At 40.9% G+C, this 22,024-nt stretch overlaps 1 protein-coding gene across 1 annotated transcript in view; it reads left to right on the forward strand.

Moving 5' to 3' along the window:
- Positions 1-16,532, forward strand: part of CRADD (CASP2 and RIPK1 domain containing adaptor with death domain) — a 177,349-nt gene extending 160,817 nt beyond the window's left edge. The window contains exon 3 of the mRNA XM_032874227.1: positions 16,112-16,532. Coding sequence (XP_032730118.1) covers positions 16,112-16,413 — 302 coding nt within the window. The 3' untranslated portion in view covers positions 16,414-16,532. The remainder of the gene's footprint in view (positions 1-16,111) is intronic.
- Positions 16,533-22,024: the final 5,492 nt, after the last annotated feature.

The raw sequence follows: 22,024 nt of genomic DNA on the forward strand, positions 1-22,024 counted from the left end.
TTCTCATTTTAAAAGAAATTAAAACATTTTCATGGGCTTCAAAAAGTATTGTGGGCTCTCATCCCTGTCCCCACTGTGCTTAATGGATAAATAGACTCTGATTAGAAGTTATTTTTCCGGGACGCCTGGATGGCTCAGTTAAGCGGCTGCCTTCGGCTCAGGTCATGATTCCAGGGACCTGGGATGGAGCCCCACATCAGGCTCCCTGCTCAGCAGAGAGCCTGCTTCTCTCTCCCTCTGCCAGCTGCTCTGCTTACTTGTGCTATCTCTCTGTCAAATAAATAAATAAAATCTTTAAAAAAAGTTCTTTTTCCTTTTCAGTTTATTAATTGTTCTTTTGTGTTTAATGTCCATATATATATATATTTTTTAAATGGGAAAAACAACTTTTCTGTAGAGCATCTCTTTTAAACTCAATAAGCAGCTGCATATTGGTGGGAGTAACCTATAATAACCTGTAACCTGTAATCAGCCCTGACATTTATCAAGAACTATTCTGAATTAAGGTATAGAAGACTTAAAGAAAGTGGTAAAACAGAAATGTAGGTCTTTTACATAACTGATTGAAACCAGCTACATGGCCCGAAGCTATCAGCATTTACCCATTTTGTAATTTCAAACAGGATATAATGATCATGAAATACTACATTTACTGCTCCTTTAGCCCCCTTCCTTTCCTATAGCAATGTAAAGCCATGTTTCTCTGTTTTTACTATCTGGTGGTTTTAAGGTTTAACAGTGGAAGATCAAGTGTTATTTCTCATTCATTCATATTCTAATAATGATTCTGCTATGTTTATAAAAATGATACATGTTCATTATAAAGAATCCAAGGAATGAAGAAGAGAATAAATAAACAATCACAAATCCTAACACTTAGAAATAAGCCTCAACAATATGTGAATGTCCCCATTGGACATCTCTTTAAGCATGTTTGTAAATGGAAAGGTGGATGGATGGATGGAAGGAAGAAAGAAAAAGAGAAAAAGAAAAAGAAAAAAAAATGCTTTTACAAAAGTAGGATTACATGATACGTACTGGTTTTTTTTTTTTTTTAAAGACTTTATTTATTTATTTGACAGACAGAGATCACAAGTAGGCAGAGAGGCAGGCAGAGAGAGAGAGGGAGGAGGAAGCAGGCTCCCTGATGAGCAGAGAGCCCGATGCGGGACTCGATCCCAGGACCCTGAGATCATGACCTGAGCCGAAGGCAGCGGCTTAACCCACTGAGCCACCCAGGCGCCCGATACGTACTGGTTTTTAAATTTAAAAACCATTACATTTAATTTTATTTGAATTTAAAGTAAAAGAAACTAAGTGAAAAGAAATTACTAAACTTTGAATAAACAATTTTTTTTCACAGTTAGAAATGTATTTTTTTTCCTTCTGTGGTTAAGAGATGATGAAGAACTTGATGTTTTTATTTTGTTTTTTCTCTTCTCCCCCAGTTAGGTTTCTCAGTAGACATTAGTGCTGTTCACCCAGGTCTCTCCCCATCCTGGGATACAGGAGTGCCCCGCATTCCCTTCAAGTTAGATATGACGTTGTGACTTGCTCTAGCCGCAAAATGTGAACGGAAGTGAGCAGAAGTTCACTTAGGGATTGATGCATTTAATTGCCAGATCTTACTCTTATCCTTGCTTTCCATCTTGGTGAACACGGGTTCTCATGTGATTGTGGAGAAGTGTAGTATCAGTGCAGCCTAGAATGCAGAACTAGCTCATGGGTGTGCTGAAGAGCCGTGTGGACCTGCAGTGGTGGGCATGTGAGAGAGAAATGAAATCTTGTTCTGTTAAGTCACTGAGATTTAGGGCTTTTTTTTTTTTTTTTACCATAGGTAACAGTCTCTCCTGACTGCTGCCATCCCGTTTTAGAAAGTGTTAATTTCAGGACACCTGAGTGGCTCAGTTGGTTAAGTGTCTGCCTTCAGCTCAGGTCATGATCCCAGGGTCCTGAGATCCAGTCCCACATCGGGTTCCTTGCTCCATGGGGAGCCTGCTTTTCCCTCTGCCTGCCACATCCCTGCTTGTGCCCTCTCTCTCTCTGACAATTAAATAAATAAAATCTTAAAAAAGGAAGAAAGAGTTAATTCCTCTCTGCTATGATAAATGAGATCATTGACACTCTCCCTGTCTTTCCTTCTTCCCTTCTGGATTTTGGTTAGTTACATTGCTGTATCACAAATTCAAGATACAATATTTATATTCTATTCTATAATCTAGCTTTAATTTTGATCACTTGTATTATTTTAATATAGTCAAGGTTAATATAGCATTGTATTCTCTTCAGTTGCTTATTTTTTGTGGTTTTATTTATATATTAACATTTTATTTATTCATTTGACACAGAGAGAGAGAGAGAGAGAGAGAGCACAAGTAGGCAGACCGGCAGGCAGAGGCAGACAGAGAAGCCTGCTTGCCTGGATCCCAGAACCCCAGGATCATGACCTGAGCTGAAGGCAGATGCTTAACGACTGAGCCACCCAAGCATCCCTGTTCAGTTGTTTAAAATTAGTTGTATATTTAAATGAATTTAGTGCCCTGTACTAATCTTTTTGCGTGTCTTTCCTATTACTGATACCAAGAAACAAGTCAACGGGCTCAGGGCAGACTATCTGACAGGGGAGCATTGTACCCCAGAGAAGAGAAATATTTTATCATTTGTATTGCTTAGAATTTTGGGCACATGTTGATATGAAAAAGCAGATTTTTAGTGGTTTTATTATTGTTTTTAAATTATCTGTAAACAGTGCATCCTTTATTGCCTGCATCTAAAGCAAACATTGCCACTGACCCAGTCTTGGTATGCCATTGCTAGCGTCTTCATTTTATCCACTGCACTTATTAGATAGACTGTCAAGACTTTCGAGGTGCCTGGGTGGCTCAGTCTGTTAAGTGTCTGCCTTTGGCTCAAGACATGTTTGCAGGGTCCTGGGATTGAGCCCCAGGTCAGGCTCCACTCAATGGGGATTCTGCTTCTCCCTCTCACTCTCCCTCAGTACTCTCCCTCTCTCTCAAATAAATAAATAAAATCTTAAAAAAAAAAAAAAAAAAAAGATTGTTCTGAGCCTTCTTTTAAAAGTCTTCGCGGCAAGTTCTTGAGTTTTTATCACTAATTCACTACCAATTACCTATGTATTTGAAAACCAACTTGGCTAAGAATAATATTCATAGATTATACTTTATTCCCCTTAGAATTTTGGAGGAATTGCTTTATTATCTTTTGCATTTAAAGTACTGTTGAAAATTTAATGGACTTTCTCCTCCTTGTAGCAACTTGCTTTTTCTGCTTAAGGAATTATTTTATTAGAACCAGAAACTCAATTATTTAGCCAGAATATGTCTCACTATTGATTTACTCTCTTATTAGTTATTCCTGAAACACCGTATTCTCTTTCATCTTAGAGATTCTATTGCTTATTCATTTTTGGGATATTTTCTTGTTTTAGATCTTTGAATTCTTTGGGCTGGGTTTTCTACTTTAGGGATGCCCGTTAACCTTTCAATGGATTATATTTTTCTCTCCTCCACGGTCATCATTTTTCTCCAGTTACTTTAAATTCTGCCTTTTATCTCTGTTTACCTCAAGTCTTTCCTGAATATAGATAAATTGAATCATGTTAATTCTATTCTTTGGTATTTCCAGTTTATGAATTTCATGATGATGCTGTTTTGGTCCTCAATTTATCATTTTAGTATGACAAGCTGTTTTTAAAATCTCATTTTGTTATTTGATTATCTCGTTGTTAAGCTCTTGTTTACTGTATTCATGTTCCTATTATACCCTTATTAAGTTGTTCTATGACAAAATGCTTTCTCTTATTTTGGCATCTGTGGATTTGTCAGGGTTTTTGTTTTTTTTTTTTTCCCATATAATGTTTTCCTTTTTAAATCACTTGTTACTCTAATATGTTACTCATTTGCTGTGGAGGCGGAGAAAAATCAAGGCCATCCCTCCTCAGGTTTAGCCTCAGCATAAGTACAGCCATCTCAGACCCCTGTGCCCAAGGGCTGAACTTTCCTCTACTTTACTTTGGTCCCGCCCTACTTTAGTGTCAGGAAGCCCCACCCTGCTTTGGTTCCAGAAACCCCCACCTTGCTTTAGTAACAGGAACCCATAAATACCCCTGCCTTAGTTAAGCTCGGGGTGCAAGTCCCTACTCTGCTGTGTCAGGTATACTTGGGCCCAAGCTTAAGCTTGTCAAATAAACCCTCGTGTGATTGCATCGGTGCTTGGCTCCTTGATGGTCTCTCAGACATGAAAACTCGGGCACAACATTGCCATTCCATTTCATTCCATCTTGTACCTGATGGAGCAGCTGGATTCTGCCTTTGGTGCTCTGATACACTGGGGTGATATCTCCTTGACCCCCTTCTGACCCTTTAGAGGACTGGCTGTTTCCTGTTCTTTAGCTTAAGGGCACATGTAGGCAGAAGAGTCAGGGCAGGGGACTGAGTTCAGTTGAATTGTTTGTTGGGCTGTGGAACACCTGTGCCCAGCAGTCTTTACCGAGACCATATGAAATGTCTTGTCACTTCTGCTAGGGATGGTCAGTCCTTATTGTTCACATTTCTGATCTTTCCATACCTCAATGTAGCAGTTACCATCTTCACTCTACTAAAGTTAGAAGAGAAAAAAATAACCAATTCATTCCCCTCCAGATTTGGGGATATGAGAGTGAATCTTTCAGTTGTTTGTTGAATAATCAGTACAGCTTCAGGGAATCAGGAATTGGAAGGTGGCTCTGCCATCTTTTTTCATTGGCTTATTTTTATTACTTTTTGTTCATTTCCTTAAGTATTAGAGAGAGTGAAGACTGGAACTGGCCTCTGTTTGCCATATTTACCCAGAAGCTGTCTTGGAATCTGTCTTTCTGACTCTCTTCAAATTAAACGTGGATGTGGCCCAGTTCAGTATAGAAAGCCAGTAGCTGCCTATGCTTCGCCTTGACAGTATTTTATTATTATGGAGTCATACCCCCTTTTTATTTTCTATTCAGTCCCAGATTATGCAATATAATTTCTTTGGTTTTTGAGTGCTAAGTAACTTAAAAGTGGGAGCATTTGGTAACACTCTAGCCATAGAGTAGACAGCAGAGCTAAGTGAATTTATTATAATTGTAATGGAGCATTGCTTTTAATTTGTTTATTTGTCCAACATTCATTTAAGTAGTGAGTGATGACTATGTGCTAGGTACCATTTTGGGTGCCTGGGATACCTCATTAAACAAAAACCAACAAGGCTCTCCGCCTGTGAGGAGCTTCCATTCTAGCAGAGACAGGATGAGTGTGTGGGGTGAGGACAGATAGTAGCAACAGATAACGGTGCATTTGTGAGCTACAGATCAGAAAGTACTATGTAGATATGGGGGATCAGAGTGGAATGGGTGCTGTGATTAAGAACAGGCTGGTCAGTCGGCAGGGGAGGGAGTCAGCTGAAGAACTTTCCAAGGAGATGGACCAGCTGTGCAAGGTCCTACGGTTCCAGGCTAGGTTGTTGGTTTCAAGGAGCAAAGTGAATGGCAGATTGATGGAGTTGAGTCAGGTCTGTAGAAGTCGGTGAGAAAAATCAGTGGCCCAGAAAGTTGTAACATAAACTTTTAAAGTTTTTGTACTATTTTGAAAAAGTTGATTCTACCAGTATTCACTGGGTGTTTTGTTTGTTTGTTTGCTATGGGAGGATAAGTTTCCATCTGTGATCTTTAAAAAGCTGAAGCAAATTAGCAAAAACCATAATTAAAACCACAGAAGTTTTTGTTCTGTCTAGAAGACATATAGGAAAAGTAATGCAACAATAAATGAATAGTAGTTGTTCACTAATGAGAAATCAAAAAACAAGATCTGTAGAAAATAAAATTGCTTTTTAAAAAGGTAGTATAATATGGTGTATCTAAATGAGGCTTTGGCAATCATCTGGTTTTACTTTTTACAAATGAGAATACAATCCGAGAGAGGCTAAATGTCTTACCCCAAGTTATATGGCTAGTTGATGGCAAATTCAAATGGGGATAGGGCCCATGCTTGCTGATTAATTCTTCGTCCCGCCCGAGCTGTGGCCACCCTGCCTCTGGCCTTTTATTTCAGGGAGAACTCCATTATTGCTAATAGTTTTGTTGTTGACCTTCCATGGACTTGATAGTCAAATCAAGTTTTCCATGACAATAAGTATGATTTATTTGTATTTTGCAACAGGGCCTTGTTATTTGAAGTGGGCGGTCACTTCATCATCCTGGAATCAGTTTTTGAAAGACCAGTTTATTTCTTCACCTCTCTCTGAGGACCACGTTGTTCTCTGTGATTATCTATCAGAACAAGTGGTTCTAATTAGTTTTCTTTCCAAGGTGCTTTTCTTTCATTTCCTGGCAGCCAGTCCTTCCGCCAAAGGGATTTCTTTGCTGAGCCACTGCACTGGGGGACCTGGGTTCACGTGGGCCCTGGGAGGCGGCCGGTCAGGTTGGCTTTCTCAGGCTGGTAGTATCCCCAACCTCTCCGTTCCCTTCCCTCCCACAATAAACTGTTCTTTCTGTCTCAAATACATTCTTTCATTTGTGTGTGTTTTCACTAATGGTGTTGTGGGTTTTTTTTCTTTTTTTAAGATCTTATTTATTTATTTGACAGACAGAGATCACAAGCAGGCAGAGAGGCAGAGAGGAGAAAGCAGGCTCCCCTCAGAGCAGAGAGCCCGATGTGGGGCTCGATCCCAGGACCCTGGGATCACGACCCGAGCCAAAGGCAGAGGTTTTAACCCACTGAGCCACCCAGGCGCCCCACTAATGGTGTTGTTTTGAAATACATATTTTAGAATTTGCATCGGTATAGGTCTCCTTCTTTTTCTTACATTTCTGCTTTATCCTGACTGTCCAGCATTCCCTTTGTGCCCTCTCAAGTTTGTCTCTTCCTGTAGTAATGAGCTCAGATATTGCTTCCAGCAAATTTCTTCCCATAGAATTCTGACATGACCCCTCATGAATCTGTGTGAGAATTTTTCTGGATCTATGAACCCCAAAAGATGACAACTGGGTTATAAGGCATATGCATACTTCCTAGCACAAACAACACGATTTGTATACAAACAGCCTTCTCCGTGTCCCTTATGGGACTTTTTCGGAGTTTTTCTCTGGTACATATACATAGGAACAAGATCGTACACCACGTTCCAATTTACTCCCATGCCCGCTTGCTTATGGAATGGCTGCCCAGTCCTCATTCCCACCCGCAAGGAATATAGTTCTACATCTCCACATCTCTGCCAGAACTTGGTATTGCCTAGATTTCTAGGCACAAAAAGGGATTTATCGTGATTATTTCCATTGTTATTTCTTAAATTTCTGGGTTTGAGTCTCTCTCTGAGTTTCCTCTAATTCAAGTCACCTTGTCGTAACTTCATCCTCTTTTCTGTGGAGGTACTTATCTTTTTCCTCTTGGTTTTCGGGGGTCCTTGTACATCCACATAGTCCTGTCTCCTGAGCTTTAGACATTGACAAGTATGTTTGTCCATTCTGCTCTGTCATCTGGAATAATGGTCTCCTTCACTGAGCAGAAATTTTTAATTTTGATGGAAAAAAAATTCATCTTTTGGGGATTCATTGAAAAAGACACTTCCCACTGCTGGTAATGAAGATAATCTCCATTATTTTTATTAACTTCGTAGCTTTATCTTTTATGTTTTACCTTTATCCATACAGACTCCATCACTGTAGGGTGTGGTGTAAAAGTATTGTTTTACATTTCCCTGTATAATTAGTTTTTCCCAGTTTGGAGAAAGCCTCTCCTTTCCCCACTATAAAATTTTAATTGTTATTATAGAATTGTCATGTTTATGTAATAATAATGTCATCCCACCCAGGGCACGAATGACTCTCCATTTATTCAGATCTTGCTTTATGTCTTTTAATTCGTGCTTAAAATTTTCCCTGTTGAGGTCTTATGTGAACTTTGCTAATTTAATTTCTAGATACTTTGTGGTTTTTATTGTTTATTTTTTATCATATTTTGTGTTTGTTGGTTTTTAAGTTGTTATCTGGTGATTTTACTTGGCCCTCTTAATTGTTTAGTGGATTATCTTTTTTTTTTTTTTTTTTTTTTTTAAGATTTATCTGTTTATTTGAGAGAGAGAGACAGGAGGGGCAGAGGGAGAGCAAGAGAGAGTCTCAAGCAGACTCTCTTCTCAGTATGGAGTCCAAAGCGGGGCTCAATCTCACAACCCTGAGATCATGTCCCAGCTTGAAGCTGAGTCAGACGCTTAACTGACTATGCCACCCAGGCGTCCATCTAATGGATTATCTATTGATCCTGACCTTTTCTTACATATTAGATCAAATGATCTGAAAATAGTGATGGTTTTATCTCTTCTTCTCAAATGCTTATACCTAACTTCTTTTTTTCTTTATAGCTCTGGTTAGGACCTTCACTATTATATACAACAGTAGTGGTGACACTGGGCATTCTTGTTTTGTTTCTGCCCTTAAAGGGAAAATGTTTAAAAGATATCTATTAAATCAAATGCTTATTGAAGACTTTCATAATCTTCACCAAGTTATATAGGTTCCCCATATTCCTAATTTTTAAAGAAATCTTTTTAAGAAATCATAAATATGTGTCAAATTTTATCAAATACTTTTTTGCATCTATTAAGATAATAGTGACTTATCTCTTTGGACTACTGAGGTATTGAATTAATTGATCTAGTGATATTAAAATTATTGTAATCCTGGGATAAATTCTACTTGTTTCTAATATATTATTTTAAATAGATCTTTTTTACTCAATAAATACTTAGGATTTTTACATATGAAATAATCATTGAAAAGAACCTATAACTTTTCTTGTATTCTCCTTATCCTGTTTCAAACAAAAAGTAAAGCAGCCTAATAAAATAGGCTATAGAACTTCTGTTATTTTTCTATTTCCTAGAACAACTTACAGAAGATAGGAAATTAAATGTTTCATGAACATTTGATATAGCTCACCTGTAAAACTGTCTGGGCCTAGGACCCTTGAGCAGGGGAAAGCTTTGATTGCCATTTCAATGTATTTAATACTTAGGTCTATTCAAGTTTTCTATTTTTTCCTGCACCATTTTTGGCATTATATATATCCCAGTATCAGTTCATCTAGATTTTAAAAATGTATCAGTATACTTGTGAGTATTTATAAATTATTGCTTAGCAAATTTTTACTCCAACTGCCCTGTGAGAACATTTAATAACACTGTCCTGGTGGTCTTAGACTTGGCCACATGCCTTGCTTTGGTCAATGGAACGTCAGTAAACTCAGCCTGCAGAGGCCTTACATGTCCTTGAGGCAGGAGTTAGCCTTTTGCTCCTAAAAAGTGGCTACACTAGAAAGGGGCAGTCTCTTAGTTCAACTTTTTTTCGGTCCAGCAAACCTAAAGCATATGATACTCCCACCAGTGACAGTGGTTCACTGCAGCAGTGAGTTGGGAAGGGTAATATATTACCAAATTCTGCCTAAGAATGTATATAGTTTTTAAAAGTGCAACCCCATATCCAACTAAGTCACTGTTACAAGGAACACATATGTACTTATATCTCCGGCTATATCACAAAGTAACTGAAGTTTAAAAAGGAATTTTATAGGGGGCACCTGGGTGGCTCAGTCTGTTTAGCATCTGCCTTTGGCTCAGGTCATGATCCCCAGCGTCCTGGGATGGAGCCCGATGTTTGGCTCCCTGCTCAGGTAGAGCCTGCTTCTCACTCTCCCTCTACCCCTCTCCCCTACTTGTGCTTTCTCGCACATGCTCTCTCTCTCTCAAATAAATAAATAATATCTTTTTTTTTTAAAGGAATTTTATAGATAAAATCCTTTCTGTTATTGTAGATTCCTGAGCAGAGATTTATCTGAGTCTCCTAGCAGCTGTTTATGGGACTGCTGTGCCTTTGCTTTACTCCGTAATCTTCAGTCTCTCAACTGTGCTTTTGAATCCTGTACAGTTCCTCTTTTTTAGGTCACCATTAAGGTGGCCACGTATTATAGAAGAATATAGATCAGAAAGGGGAGGTTGACCAGACAGGAAGATGGGCTTGCAGACTTTCCTTCACCTGGAGATTGCACACTCAGCCAGGATAGACCAGGGGGTGCTGTCCATGCAAAGATTTGTTGGAAGAAATGACTTCTTTTTCTGGAACAAATAAAAAAGTCAGAAGCACATACCTGTGGAGATGATGAATTAGAAACTTGACTTGGAAGAACTTTTTTAACAATATGATGAGTTTTTTCCCCCTTCCTTCCCGTATGTTCCTCTGTTTTGTTTCTTAAATCCACATGTGAGTGAAATCATATGATACTGTCCTTCTCTTAACTGTGGGAAACAAGCTGAGCTCTGCTGGAGGGGAGATTGGGGGCGAGGGGTAACTGAGTGACAGGTGTTAAGGAGAGCATGTGATGTGATGACCACTGGGTGTTATATGCAACTGATGAATCACTGAACTCTACCTCTGAAACTAATAATATACTATATGTTAATTAACAGAATTTGAATAAAAATAAAAGAGTAAAATATGGTACTATACATTGAGTTCCATATTGTGCTCAGCAAGGGGCTAAATCTTGGAGGAGGGCAAGAAGTAGAAGATGTGATCCCTACCCATGAGAGCTCAGGAGACAGAAGTGTCTTATAAGAAACAAAAAAGTTAAGTATGAATCTTTTAGACCTGACTCTAAATGCAATAAGAATGGGAAAGGAGATTTTTGGTGGTTAATTAGGTATGAATGAGGGAGGAGGAGATAGTTGGAGATGTAATGACCACAGGGATGGGAGGGTGGAAGGATGGGCGTTCATAGGGAGATGGGGAATAGGGTATTTATCCCTTCAAATGGATGGCTTCGTTGTGGTAGAGGGGTTTGGTAGAGAATGTTGTTTTGTTTGAAACATGGGAGTTTTCACCTCACTGAGAATGGGATTACAGAGTTGCATGCAAGATTTAGAATCTGTATGAGAGAGAACATTCTGGCAGTACAGTAGGAGCTAATTACCCATCTAGGATATTTAAAACCAGTTAACACTTCTGTCACAGCATCTGGTGGTTCTTAACCAGGCACAGTGCTGCCTCAGCCCCAGGTATGTGGACTTATGTGCTCAGACTGGGGTGTTACTAGCGCGTCGGAGGTGCAGGCCATGAACAGGTGCATGGACAGCCCTGCTTAATGGATGGCCCACCTCAAAGGCTGGTGATGCTTTGGTGAGAAACACCAGACTTCCCACACACCAGTCATTCGGCTTCTGCTGGTACAATTTTTGCTCTATCTTTGTACCACCTGTACTGCTAACTCCTTGCTTGTATTTAAATTTACTTTTTATTTAAAAATCTACTTTTCTTTCTTTGTTACTTTTGTGTTATTCTGGATCTGCTTTTTAACTTTTATTTACTTATCTTAATTCTTATAATCATGAGTTTGAAATGTTATTTATACTTTTCTAATTGTATTAAAATAGATACTATTTTAACAATAGGACTGTTTATTTATTAGATTACTATTTGTTTAATAGATGATTGTTCTAATACAGAATATTCACCTGTGGACCTCTGGGTATCCTCTTGTACACTGCTCGTGGTATGCACATCAAGCTCTGCAAAACAGTGGCCAGATGGTCACAGTGGATTAATTTATAGCTTGACCTGATTTTGTATAGTATATCCTTGGATGTTGACACTAAAGCCTTGGGACTCTCATTTTTTTAATTTATTTTTTTTATTTTTTTAGATTTTTATTTATTTATTTGACAGAAATCACAAGGAGGCAGAGAGAGGGAGAAGCAGGCTTCCTGCCGAGCAGAGTCCGATGCAGGGCTCGATCCCAGGACCCTGAGATCATGACCCGAGCTGAAGGCAGAGGCTTAAACCTCTGAGCCACCCAGGCTCCCCACTTGGGACTCTCATTTTTTCAGTAACTTTGCATTCAGCAGAATTCACACGTTGGAAGGGCCTCGTGAGGATACTTCTCCTGCTCGAGATCAGATAGCACAAACAGCTGTAATGGTCTCCTCATGTCTGGAAGGTCTCCTTGGAAGGGCTTGACGTGCTCTCGGCTGAGTAGTGCTCCTGTGCCCAGTTATTTTAGCTCCGGCCTGTGTCCACAAACTGCTGGCCATCTCTGAGTTCTGAGGCAGTATTCCCAAGGGATATGTGACCCTGAACGTGTGGAGGAATGAGAGCAAATACTGCACTCACTCCCAAATAATTGACCCAAAGCCTATGTTGCATTAATAGTTGGCCAGGAGTCAGAATGGTGACAGTGTAGCAGAACCACAGAGGCTCCCTCCCCAACACCTGATGAACTGATCCAAAACATTCAACAACAGCAACCAACCAAACAAAAAATCCAATCACAACTTTGATGCCATGTACTTTGAAAAATGGCAGGCCCTTTCCAAAGGAAGAAAACACCCCATCCTGAACCTTCAGAAGGAGTCCTAGGAAAAGAAGGGAGGGAAGGGTACAAAATCCTCAGGACCCCACTAAATCAGATTGGTATGAAAGAAGCTGGTGGAGGAGGTGAGTGGACGATCTTGGTCGATGTCAGGAGACATTGTCAGCAGAGGCTGGAAGGCAACCCAGGGCAGGCCATCTCTGTGCTGAGCTACAGGAAAGAGACCGCAGGAGTGCGTGCACCCTGGCTAGGCAGAACAGGTGCCAGCATGAGACATTTCCTTGGTTTCCAAAAGAGAGCAGCACACTGGACCCCCAACCAGGGCAGGCCTAGTGTGTCCTGCCTTTCCTCTGTGGCAGAACACTACGTAAAAAGCATCAGCCAAGCACAAATTGTAGCTCAGAGGGAGAGAGTGTTAGAGATACGTTGGCTTACTATAAAAGAGCAACAGAAGCTCTAGATAGAGATGCTCATGTTAAATGTGAGCAAGATGAAGGTAAGTGTCATGACAGCTATGTGAAAATGCTACAGCAGAATAAAGAAAGGAACATGGATTGCAGAAACAGACATACAACCAGCTGGGCCCGAGCAGAAACCCAGTGCAAGAAAACTCAGCCTCACAAGTATTTTGTGCTGTCAGAGAGCTCAGGATCAATTCAGTGGAAATAAAAACTCAATGTAGTTATGACAAGACAACAATGAGATTTTTTTAAATTTTCATTTTTAATTGTGATAAAACATAACATGAAACTTGCCATCTTTTCCATTTTGGGGAGTACAGTTCAGTAGTGTTAAGTACATTCACATTATGCAGCCGACCTCCAGAACTCCTCTCATGTTGCAGAACTGACTGCCCATTAAACAATTCCCCATTCCCCCCACGCTCTCCCCCGGTAACCACCGTTCTTTCCATCTCAGTGAATTTCAGTAGCACAGGTACTTCGTAGGAATGAGATCATAGAGGACTTGTTCTTTGGTGACTGGCTTATTTCACTTGGCATAATGTCTTCAAGTCTTACCCATGTTGTAGCTTGAGACAGAATGTCTTCCCTTTTAAGACTGAATAATATTCTAATGTATGATCTACCACATTTTGTTTCTCCTTCCATTCCTTGATACACACTCGGTTGCTTCTACTTTTTGGCTACTGGGAACAAAGCTGCTATGAAGATGGGTGTATAAATATCTCTTTGACTCACTGCTTTCAGTCCTTTTGGGTGTATGACCCAGGAGTAGAACTGCTAGATTGTATGATATCCCATGTTTTGTTGTTTAAGGAACCATTGCACTCTTTTCCGTAGCAGCTGTGCCATTTTATATCCTCACCAATACATGTTATTTTGGTGGGGTTTTTGTTTGTTTGTTTTTGTTTTTGTTGTTGTTGTTTTGTTTTTGACAATAGCCATCCTAGTGGAAATGAGGTTGAATGGGATTTTTAAAATACACGTTGACGAGGGGTACCTGGGTAGCCCACTCAGTTAAGTGTCCAGCTCTTGATTTCAGCTCAGGTCATGATGTCAGGGTTGTGAGATCGGGGTCTGTGTTGGTCTCTGCACTGGGCATGGAGCCTGCTTGAGATTGTCTCTCCCTCTCTCTGTCCCCTCACCCCTGCTTGTGTGCATACATTCTCTTTCTCGCTCTCTAAAACAAAAAAAAAAAAAAAACAGAGAAAGAGAAAGTATATAGGCAAGAAATGATATAGGAAAGAAATGAGGAAAGGAAGAAGAAATACCAAGCATTAATGTAAAAATATATAGTTTACCTCTTAAATTTTCATATATTTTTTTCTCAGCGTTAAATCTTGTGTGTGTCTATATGTGTTGCTGTTGTTGGTTAAATAGTTAACTATAGGTCAAAAAGCCATTTAGTTTTCACTTCTGTTTCTTTTTTATTTTTTCTGTTAAATTCAAGCAAAATTAAATAACCCTTATGAGAAAAAAACCAATAATATAGTATATATGCTTGAAGAATTATCCAGAGTAATGTTCACCAACTCTAAGTGGTGGGTTATTGGAGGACTTGCTTTCTCCTTTGTACTTTTTTATGTGGCTTGAATTTTTTTTAATGAGCCCACATGTTTATGAAAGTGCCCATAGTTTTATAAAAGCCATAAAATTGTTACCATTAATATAAAATATTGGTCCGTAGTATCATCAGTATTCTAGTTGGGTCTTAATCATTTAAAAAAATTACAGTCTTGTCTTGACAAACACCAGAAAGACAAACTTTTGCAACTCGTGCCTCAGATATTGGCAACTGCCTTGGGGCGAAAGGCATGTGCAGTGGAAAACATTAGCTATTCTAATAGGATGCTTTTTGACTTCTTATTGAATTCATAAATCTAAACAATGAGCTGGTGAGTGTGAAGTGGGATTGACTCGGATTCCCGTGATGCTGGTGACAGAAAGCATGGTACAAGTGTAGTGCGGTTTGTTGTGCACATGGCTGAATGAGGAATATGAAAACCGCACTTCTGGTTCGGTCCTAACCGATACGCAGCACCAGAATTTTGGACGTTTGGAGTGCTTCTCACTCTCTGCACTTCCTTATGCTAAACTTCTTTCTTTTCTTGAATTTGCCATGGTCTCCTGCCTCCAGGCCTTTGCACAGGCAATTTCCTCTCCTCAGGGCACACTTCCTTTCCCTTTATTGGGTTCTTTCTCATGTTCAGGGCTTAGTTTTAGCCTCCTTCCTCTAGAAGGCCTTCTGCATTATAACTGATGGTACTTCTTCCTTGATATGCCTGGCAGTCTATAGTCACTCACTTGGTGTCAGAGTTCCACCGCAGCCTGGCCTGGGGGTGACTAGGATCTCGGAAGGGCAAAGTCCGGTTCTCCCATTGCTCTTCCATAGCACAAGTTTTGTTTTTTCCTCTGGGCTCCACCAGGGTGGTAACTCTCCTCAAGCTACCTTGTGGCCTCTGAGTTTTCTTTTTTTCTCAGCAGGCCTCTTCGGTTCTGCTTCTGTTGGAAACTGCAACTTTTCTTGGAAACATTCAAGTTTATCAGGAGAGAGTAGCTGTTTTGTTTAGCCCGTTTCCCTCCAGCACTAGCCATTCCTGCAGGAGAGGGTATCACTCCTGCACCCACAGGCCTGTGCCAGAGGGAACTGGGGCCCAGCCTGGCATTCTTAATTCCCTCTGAACACCCTGCTTGGCCTCTCTGGTAAAAGAGATGGAGGGAAGAAAGCCTGTTATAAAGCTGTGTGTGCTGTGAAATCCTAAACTTATGTTTTACATATAAAAGACCAAAAAGAAAGGTCAAATCAGGGGGTGCCTGGGTGGCTCCGGTGGGTTAAGGTCTCTGCCTTTGGCTTGGGTCATGATCCCAGGATCCTGGGATCGAGCCCCACATCGGGCTCTCTGCTCAGCAGGGAGCCTGCTTCCCTTCCACTCTCTGCCTACTTGTGATCTCTGTCTGTCAAATAAATAGACAAAAATATTTGGGAAAAAAAAAAGGTCAAATCATTATCAGTGGGTTTCTCTGATGGGATTTCTAGTTATTTTTATTTTCCTGTTTTCACCCTTTCTGTAATAAACATTTTCATAGACGCTAAATGGTATTTTGTAAGCTCCTATATGTGACCTTTGACTGAGCAGCCCCCAAGAAAACTAGGGAAAGTTGGCCCTGCCTGATGAAGCTTAGTGCTGTTCTAGTCACTTTTTTCATTTGTGCCCCCATCTGATGTGTTTGCTCTTTCCCCCATGTCTGTCTTTTCTCCAGATGACCAGATGACTGGCATCCCTCCACACATCCTCAACAGCTCCCCATCAGACCGGCAGATCAACCAGCTGGCGCAGAGGCTGGGCCCCGAGTGGGAGCCTGTGGTGCTGTCTCTGGGCCTGTCCCAGACGGATATCTACCGCTGTAAGGCCAACCACCCCCACAACGTGCAGTCACAGATGGTGGAGGCCTTCATTCGCTGGCGTCAGCGCAATGGGAAGCAGGCCACCTTCCGGAGCCTGCACAGAGGCCTCCAGGCCGTGGAGGTGGACCCCTCAGTGCTCCAGCACATGTTGGAATGATGGGGTCTCCCGGCACCATCCCATGGGGGAGTGTGTCCCCAAGTTGCATGGGCGGAATCCTGACTTTCTCCCAGGGCAGGTAGTTTCTGGGCTTTCCAGGGGTGGGGGTAGGAGTGGGGCGGGGGGGTGGGGGGGCGTCTTTTCTTTTTAATGATCTGTAAATGAAAGGAGAAAATGAGATTTCCAGTTGGTTACTTGAAAGGCCAGATTACTCAGTAGCTCTACCACATCAACTTGACAATTCATTGTTTTTAATGTCTTGAAGATTGCGTTGTTTTAATTGTGCAGGTTTTAATTGTGTGAGTGCCTTTTAATAAACTGGTAAATCATAATGGCTCAAAAAAATTATTGTCTTATCATATTACATGCAGATATCCTATAGATAGATAGATAGAGATATCTGTCTATATCTATCTATATCTATATATAACATCTACTTTGATATTGCCTGGGAACTGAACTGTGGACTTTGCTATTAACAATGATAATAAAAAGTGAATTACTGTACAGAATGTGGCCTTTCATGAGACAGTATTATTTGTTTTTTCTCATTCCTGTAGTGCATAGATTAAGGGTGTAAAATTACAGTAGTCCTTTTTTTAGAACAGAATTACTAGTAGTAACAAAATGGTTACTTTCTCCAGTCAGGATAAATCGCTCAGAGGGGATGTCTGCATTAAATTTAAGACACTGAAGCTCCCTGTAAGGCCAGTTCAGGTACGAGCGTGCATCCCTGAGCCCTTCATCTTTGAGAGATTGCTTAAGAAAATCCTGTGTTTAAAGGATTTAGTTGGGGGACAAAAGAAGGTGCGGTCTTTCCGTTGACGTTGTAGTGATTAAAGTGTTAGGCTCCCAAGGAGTATGACTTAGTCTTCTGTCTTTTTATTAATAACACATGGTATTTTTTGACAAATGCTTTCCTGTTTTCAATCAAGGGTTTTCATATATGTGATCTCATTTGGGCCTCACAAAAATGCTATGAAGTAGCTGGTCAAGAGAGGTGAGCCTCCTTCTGTAGTGAGATTAAGTGATTTGCTGGCAGTGAATGAGCTATAAAATGTGTCTTTGGAGCTCTGCTCTTTCCACCTGGTCCCTGCTGCTTCTCCTCCTCTCTCTCCCGTGCTCCTCAAAGAAACTTGAATCCCGTTCTCCTCCTGTTAACAGCATCGCTGTGGACAAACTGCCCCTCTTCTCTGACCCTGTACAAAAGAGGAAATGATTGTCCTCTCCTCCTAGATTTTTGTGATAATTAAGGGAATGACGTCTGCCAGGGTCTCATCCAGTGCCTGGCCCTTAGTCAGCTCTCAGAAGTGGGAACTGTTGGCTTGCTGCTGTGGCTGCATACGTATCAAGTTCACAGGCAGAGCTGGTTAGTGGCTAGAGTGAGGGCCCTGCGGGAGGAAGCACTGGGACCGTGTTTCCTGCTGAGCTTTAACATGTGATGTAATTTACTAACTGTACCGTGGGTCCAATCAAGAGTGGGACAGGCGAACAGCCCCAATCCGTGATCTATTCTTCTGAATAATTGGGGAATCTATTTCCTAATGCTAACCTAACTCGGGATTTTTTTCAAAGGGAAAACATTGTACTTTTTACCTTTATTCCGGGACAAGTATATAGAACGGCTGAGTTGAACATGACGTGAGTGCTCCAAAAGGTGACAGTGATATGTCGATCACATCCTTGTAGATGTCTGGCAACCATATTCCCTTTACTAAAAAAGATCAATTACAGGTCAACAAACAGTTCAAAAGGATGGTCTGCTGGCCTCATCAGCTCTAATTTTCCATTTTGCAGCCCAGCCATTAATTCATTGTCTTGTAAAATTCTCGTAGACTTTGGCCCCATGACTGCACTAGTGATAGACTAGACTGTACTTCTGTGGCATCTTCCACACTGCCTGTCATTATGAATCCTGGACTTGTTACTTTGCTATTTGTTCCCCTGAGCTTGCTAACAGAGAGTTGCTTTGGCTTTTGTTCTCACCGCATTTATTGCCAAGGGCATATGGCTGGGCTCTGCTGCCTCTGACTAGACGGCATTTCAGAAACGGGTCTGATGATTAGCTAGTTCATCTTCCCACCGTTTGCTTGGAAGCGGAATCCGTCATGCACAAAGACACTTCGGTGCTCTGTCCATCACTGGCTGCCAGGGCCGGTAGAGATCTCTGACTTGCTGCCCTTGATGAGCAGGGTGTCTCCCCCATCACATGGCAGCCGCAGCTGCTGGGCCTGCTCACGTTCTTGCAGAAGATTTGCAGAATGCCAGAAACAGAGCATCTAAGTCACTACCTCATCTCTGCCTCTGGCTGTGGAGAGTGATGCCAAATGGCATTTGCCTGCCTCCCAGGAGAATCGGGTAGGTGACGTGCCTGCAAGGAGTCCATGTGGTTTTGCCTGGTAGAAGATTCTACGGTTCCAGAGGCTGCCTACCTCCAAACAGAATTCTGAATGAGTACAGGGCAGTGGCAGAACGTTTGCAAGCACTGTCCAGAAAAATATGAAGTCTTATTCCACTTTGCTTTGGGATGCACATGCGTGTACATTCATGAGTATGCCCTCTTGCTTTTTTTTAAAAAACTAGAACTTTTAGGAAGTTTTTCTCAGTACAAAATAGTGAATGCCCATTATAGCAGTTTAGAAAATACCAGTGAGCAAGAATAAAAAAATAAAAATTACCCCTACCCCATCCTCCAAAGATAACCACTAGGACACCCCAGTTTTAGTCTCTATCCCCAGTTACTTTCCTATGGCTGCATATGCTTTTTATAATGAAAATGAGATTGTATCAAAGCAACTGTAACTAGAAGACGTAGTTAAAGGATACACAAAATTAAAAGATGTGATGTAGGTATCCATAATCCCAGTTTTCAAGATATACTACAAAGCTGTAGGAGTCAGAAGTATAGGCACAAAAATAGACACATGGCTCAATGGAACAGAATGCAGAGCCCAGAAACAAACCCATGCATTTATGGTAAATTAATCTATAAGGGAAGAGACAAGAATATGTAATGGGGAAAAGACAGTCTCTTCAACAAATGATGCTAGGAAAACTGGACAGTTACATACAAAGGGTTGAAACTGGATCACCACACCATTCACAAAAATCATCTCAAAATGGATAAGGAACTAAATGTGAGACCTAAAACAAAAAAAGCTCCTAAAAGAAAACACAGGCAGTAATCTCTCAGCCATCACCCTTAGTAATGTATTTATGGATATGTTTCCTCAGGCAAGGGAAACAAAAGCAAAAATAAACTACTGAGACTACATCAAACTAAAAAGCTTCTGCAAAAGAAGCCATCAACAAGATGAAAAGGCAATCTACCGAATGGGAGAAAATCTTTGCAAAAGATATATCTGATAAGGAGTTAATATCCCAAATATATAAAGAACGTATATAACTCAACACCAGAAAAACAAATAATCCAATTAAAAAATGGGCAGAAGACCTTAATAGACATTTTTCCAGAGAAGACAGGCAGATGGCCAACAGACACATGGAAAGATGCTCAAAATCACTCATCATCGGGGAGATGCAAATCAAAACCATAGTGAGATGCCGCCGCACGCCGTCAGAGTGGCTAAAATCAGAAAGACAAGAAATAAGTGTTGGTGAGGATGTGGAGAAGAGGGAACCCTTGTGCATTGTTGGTGGGAATGAAAATTGGTGCAGCCACTATGGAAAACAGTATGGAGAGTCCTCAAAAAAACAAAAATGGAACTACCATACAATCCAGCAATTCTGCTTCTGGAAATTTAACCAGAGAAAATGAAAACACTAGTTTGAAAAGCTGTCTACACCCCTATGTTTCTGCAGCATTATTTACCATAGCCAAGAGATGGAAGCAACCCAAGTGTCCATCGATGGATGAATGGATAAAGAAGAAATGGCATATGTATACAATGGACTATTCCTCAGTCATAAAAAAGAATGAAATCTTGCCATTTGTGACAACATAGATGTAATTTTAGGGTACTAGGACGAGTGAAATAAACCAGACAGAAAAAGACAAATGCCATAGGATTTCACTTATATGGGGTATCTAAAAAACAAAACAAATGAACAAACAAAACAAACAGGCTAATATGTACAGAAAAGAAAATGTTGGTTATGGGGTGTGGGGAGGGGATGTGTAGGGTGGGCAGGCAAATAGATTAAGGGGATCACAAGGTATAAACTTCCAGCTATAAAATAAGTAACTCATGAGGATGCAATGCACAGCATAAGGAACATGATATTGTAAGAACTTCGCATAATGACACATGTTAACTGGATTTATCATGGGGGTCATTTCACAATGTGTAAAAACATTGAATCACTATGATGTGCACCTGAAATGAATAGGATGTAGTATGTCAATTATACTTCAATAAAAAAATGAGATTGTATTGTACATGGTGTTTTACAATTGGCTTCTTTTATTTAACATATAGCTGTCTTTGCATGTCATTAAAGATTTTTCTATACCAGTGATTTTCGTTGTCCTTTGTGTTTGGAGCACACTTTCAAGTCCTATAATTTTCGGCAACACGTTTGAAGAAATTAAAAAGACTCTAGCTACTGAATGTAAGAACGTCTTTCACTGTCAAAACATCCGCCATTTTCCCACTATTTGTCTGACGCCCCCCTTTAGAACCATGTCCTTCCTTGCTTGAGTAGAACTTTTGGCTGCTCCCACTACCGTACACTCGTATCCTGAAAAGGCAAAATTGAGCACTTTCCCATAAACATTCTGAGCTTTTTATTTATTCCTCACAGCAGGAAGCCCTCTCCTCTGCTCTGTGTGACCCCCTCCGCTCCGTGTTCCATTTGTATACGCGTGTGCATTCCGTGGCCAATCGGAACCGGGCTGTGTGGCTCTGTTCTCCACCGTCATGTTTAGCGGTGGCGTACTTGCCCGCGTAGTTGTGTGTCATGATTTGTTAACCACTCTCCTATGACATGAAAGGGACCTGTAGGTGGTTTTTGCTCTGTCATTTTTACAAGCAGTGATGTGATGCAAGGGAGTTCCTCGTTGTTAAATGTTTACATCCCGCAGAAGCTACAGTGAGCTGGATCCCTCTTTTGTTTAGTTCCAGACATATTTAAATTTTATTATCAGTTAGTTTTATTATATAGCAAACTGCCCCACCATGTGTTGGCTTAAAACTTAAATCCTGGCTTAAACTTAAGTTTACAATTCTGGGAGCCAGTTGGACTGTCTCTGCTGGACTCATGCATCTGTGGTCAGCGGGTGGGCTGGCCGAGGCCGGATGATCCGGGATGGCCTCGCTTGCACGCCTGGCAAGTGGCTCGCTGCTGCCTGGAGCAACAGAGGTGTCTTGGTCACACTTCTCCGTCCACGAAGTTTACCCTGCCTCCTTCCCTTGGCAGTGGTGGCCAGGGTCCCACGGGCAGCAAGAGGAAAACCCTAGCAGGCAAGCACTTTTCAAGCCTCTGTTTGCCTCCATTTTACCAATAATTCTGTTGGCTGAAGCGAGTCCTAAAGCCAGCCCAGAGTCAAAGTGGGAGGGCTCTACGGAAGGGCATTGGGAGCGGAAGGGCAATAATTTGGGTCCATTTTTTGCAATTGACTACAGTCAGTATTTTAAAGTTGAGATTTCTC

This window comes from Lontra canadensis, unplaced genomic scaffold, assembly GCF_010015895.1.
Source record: "Lontra canadensis isolate GAN:19392208 unplaced genomic scaffold, GSC_riverotter_1.0 scaffold52, whole genome shotgun sequence".
NCBI lineage: Eukaryota > Metazoa > Chordata > Mammalia > Carnivora > Mustelidae > Lontra > Lontra canadensis.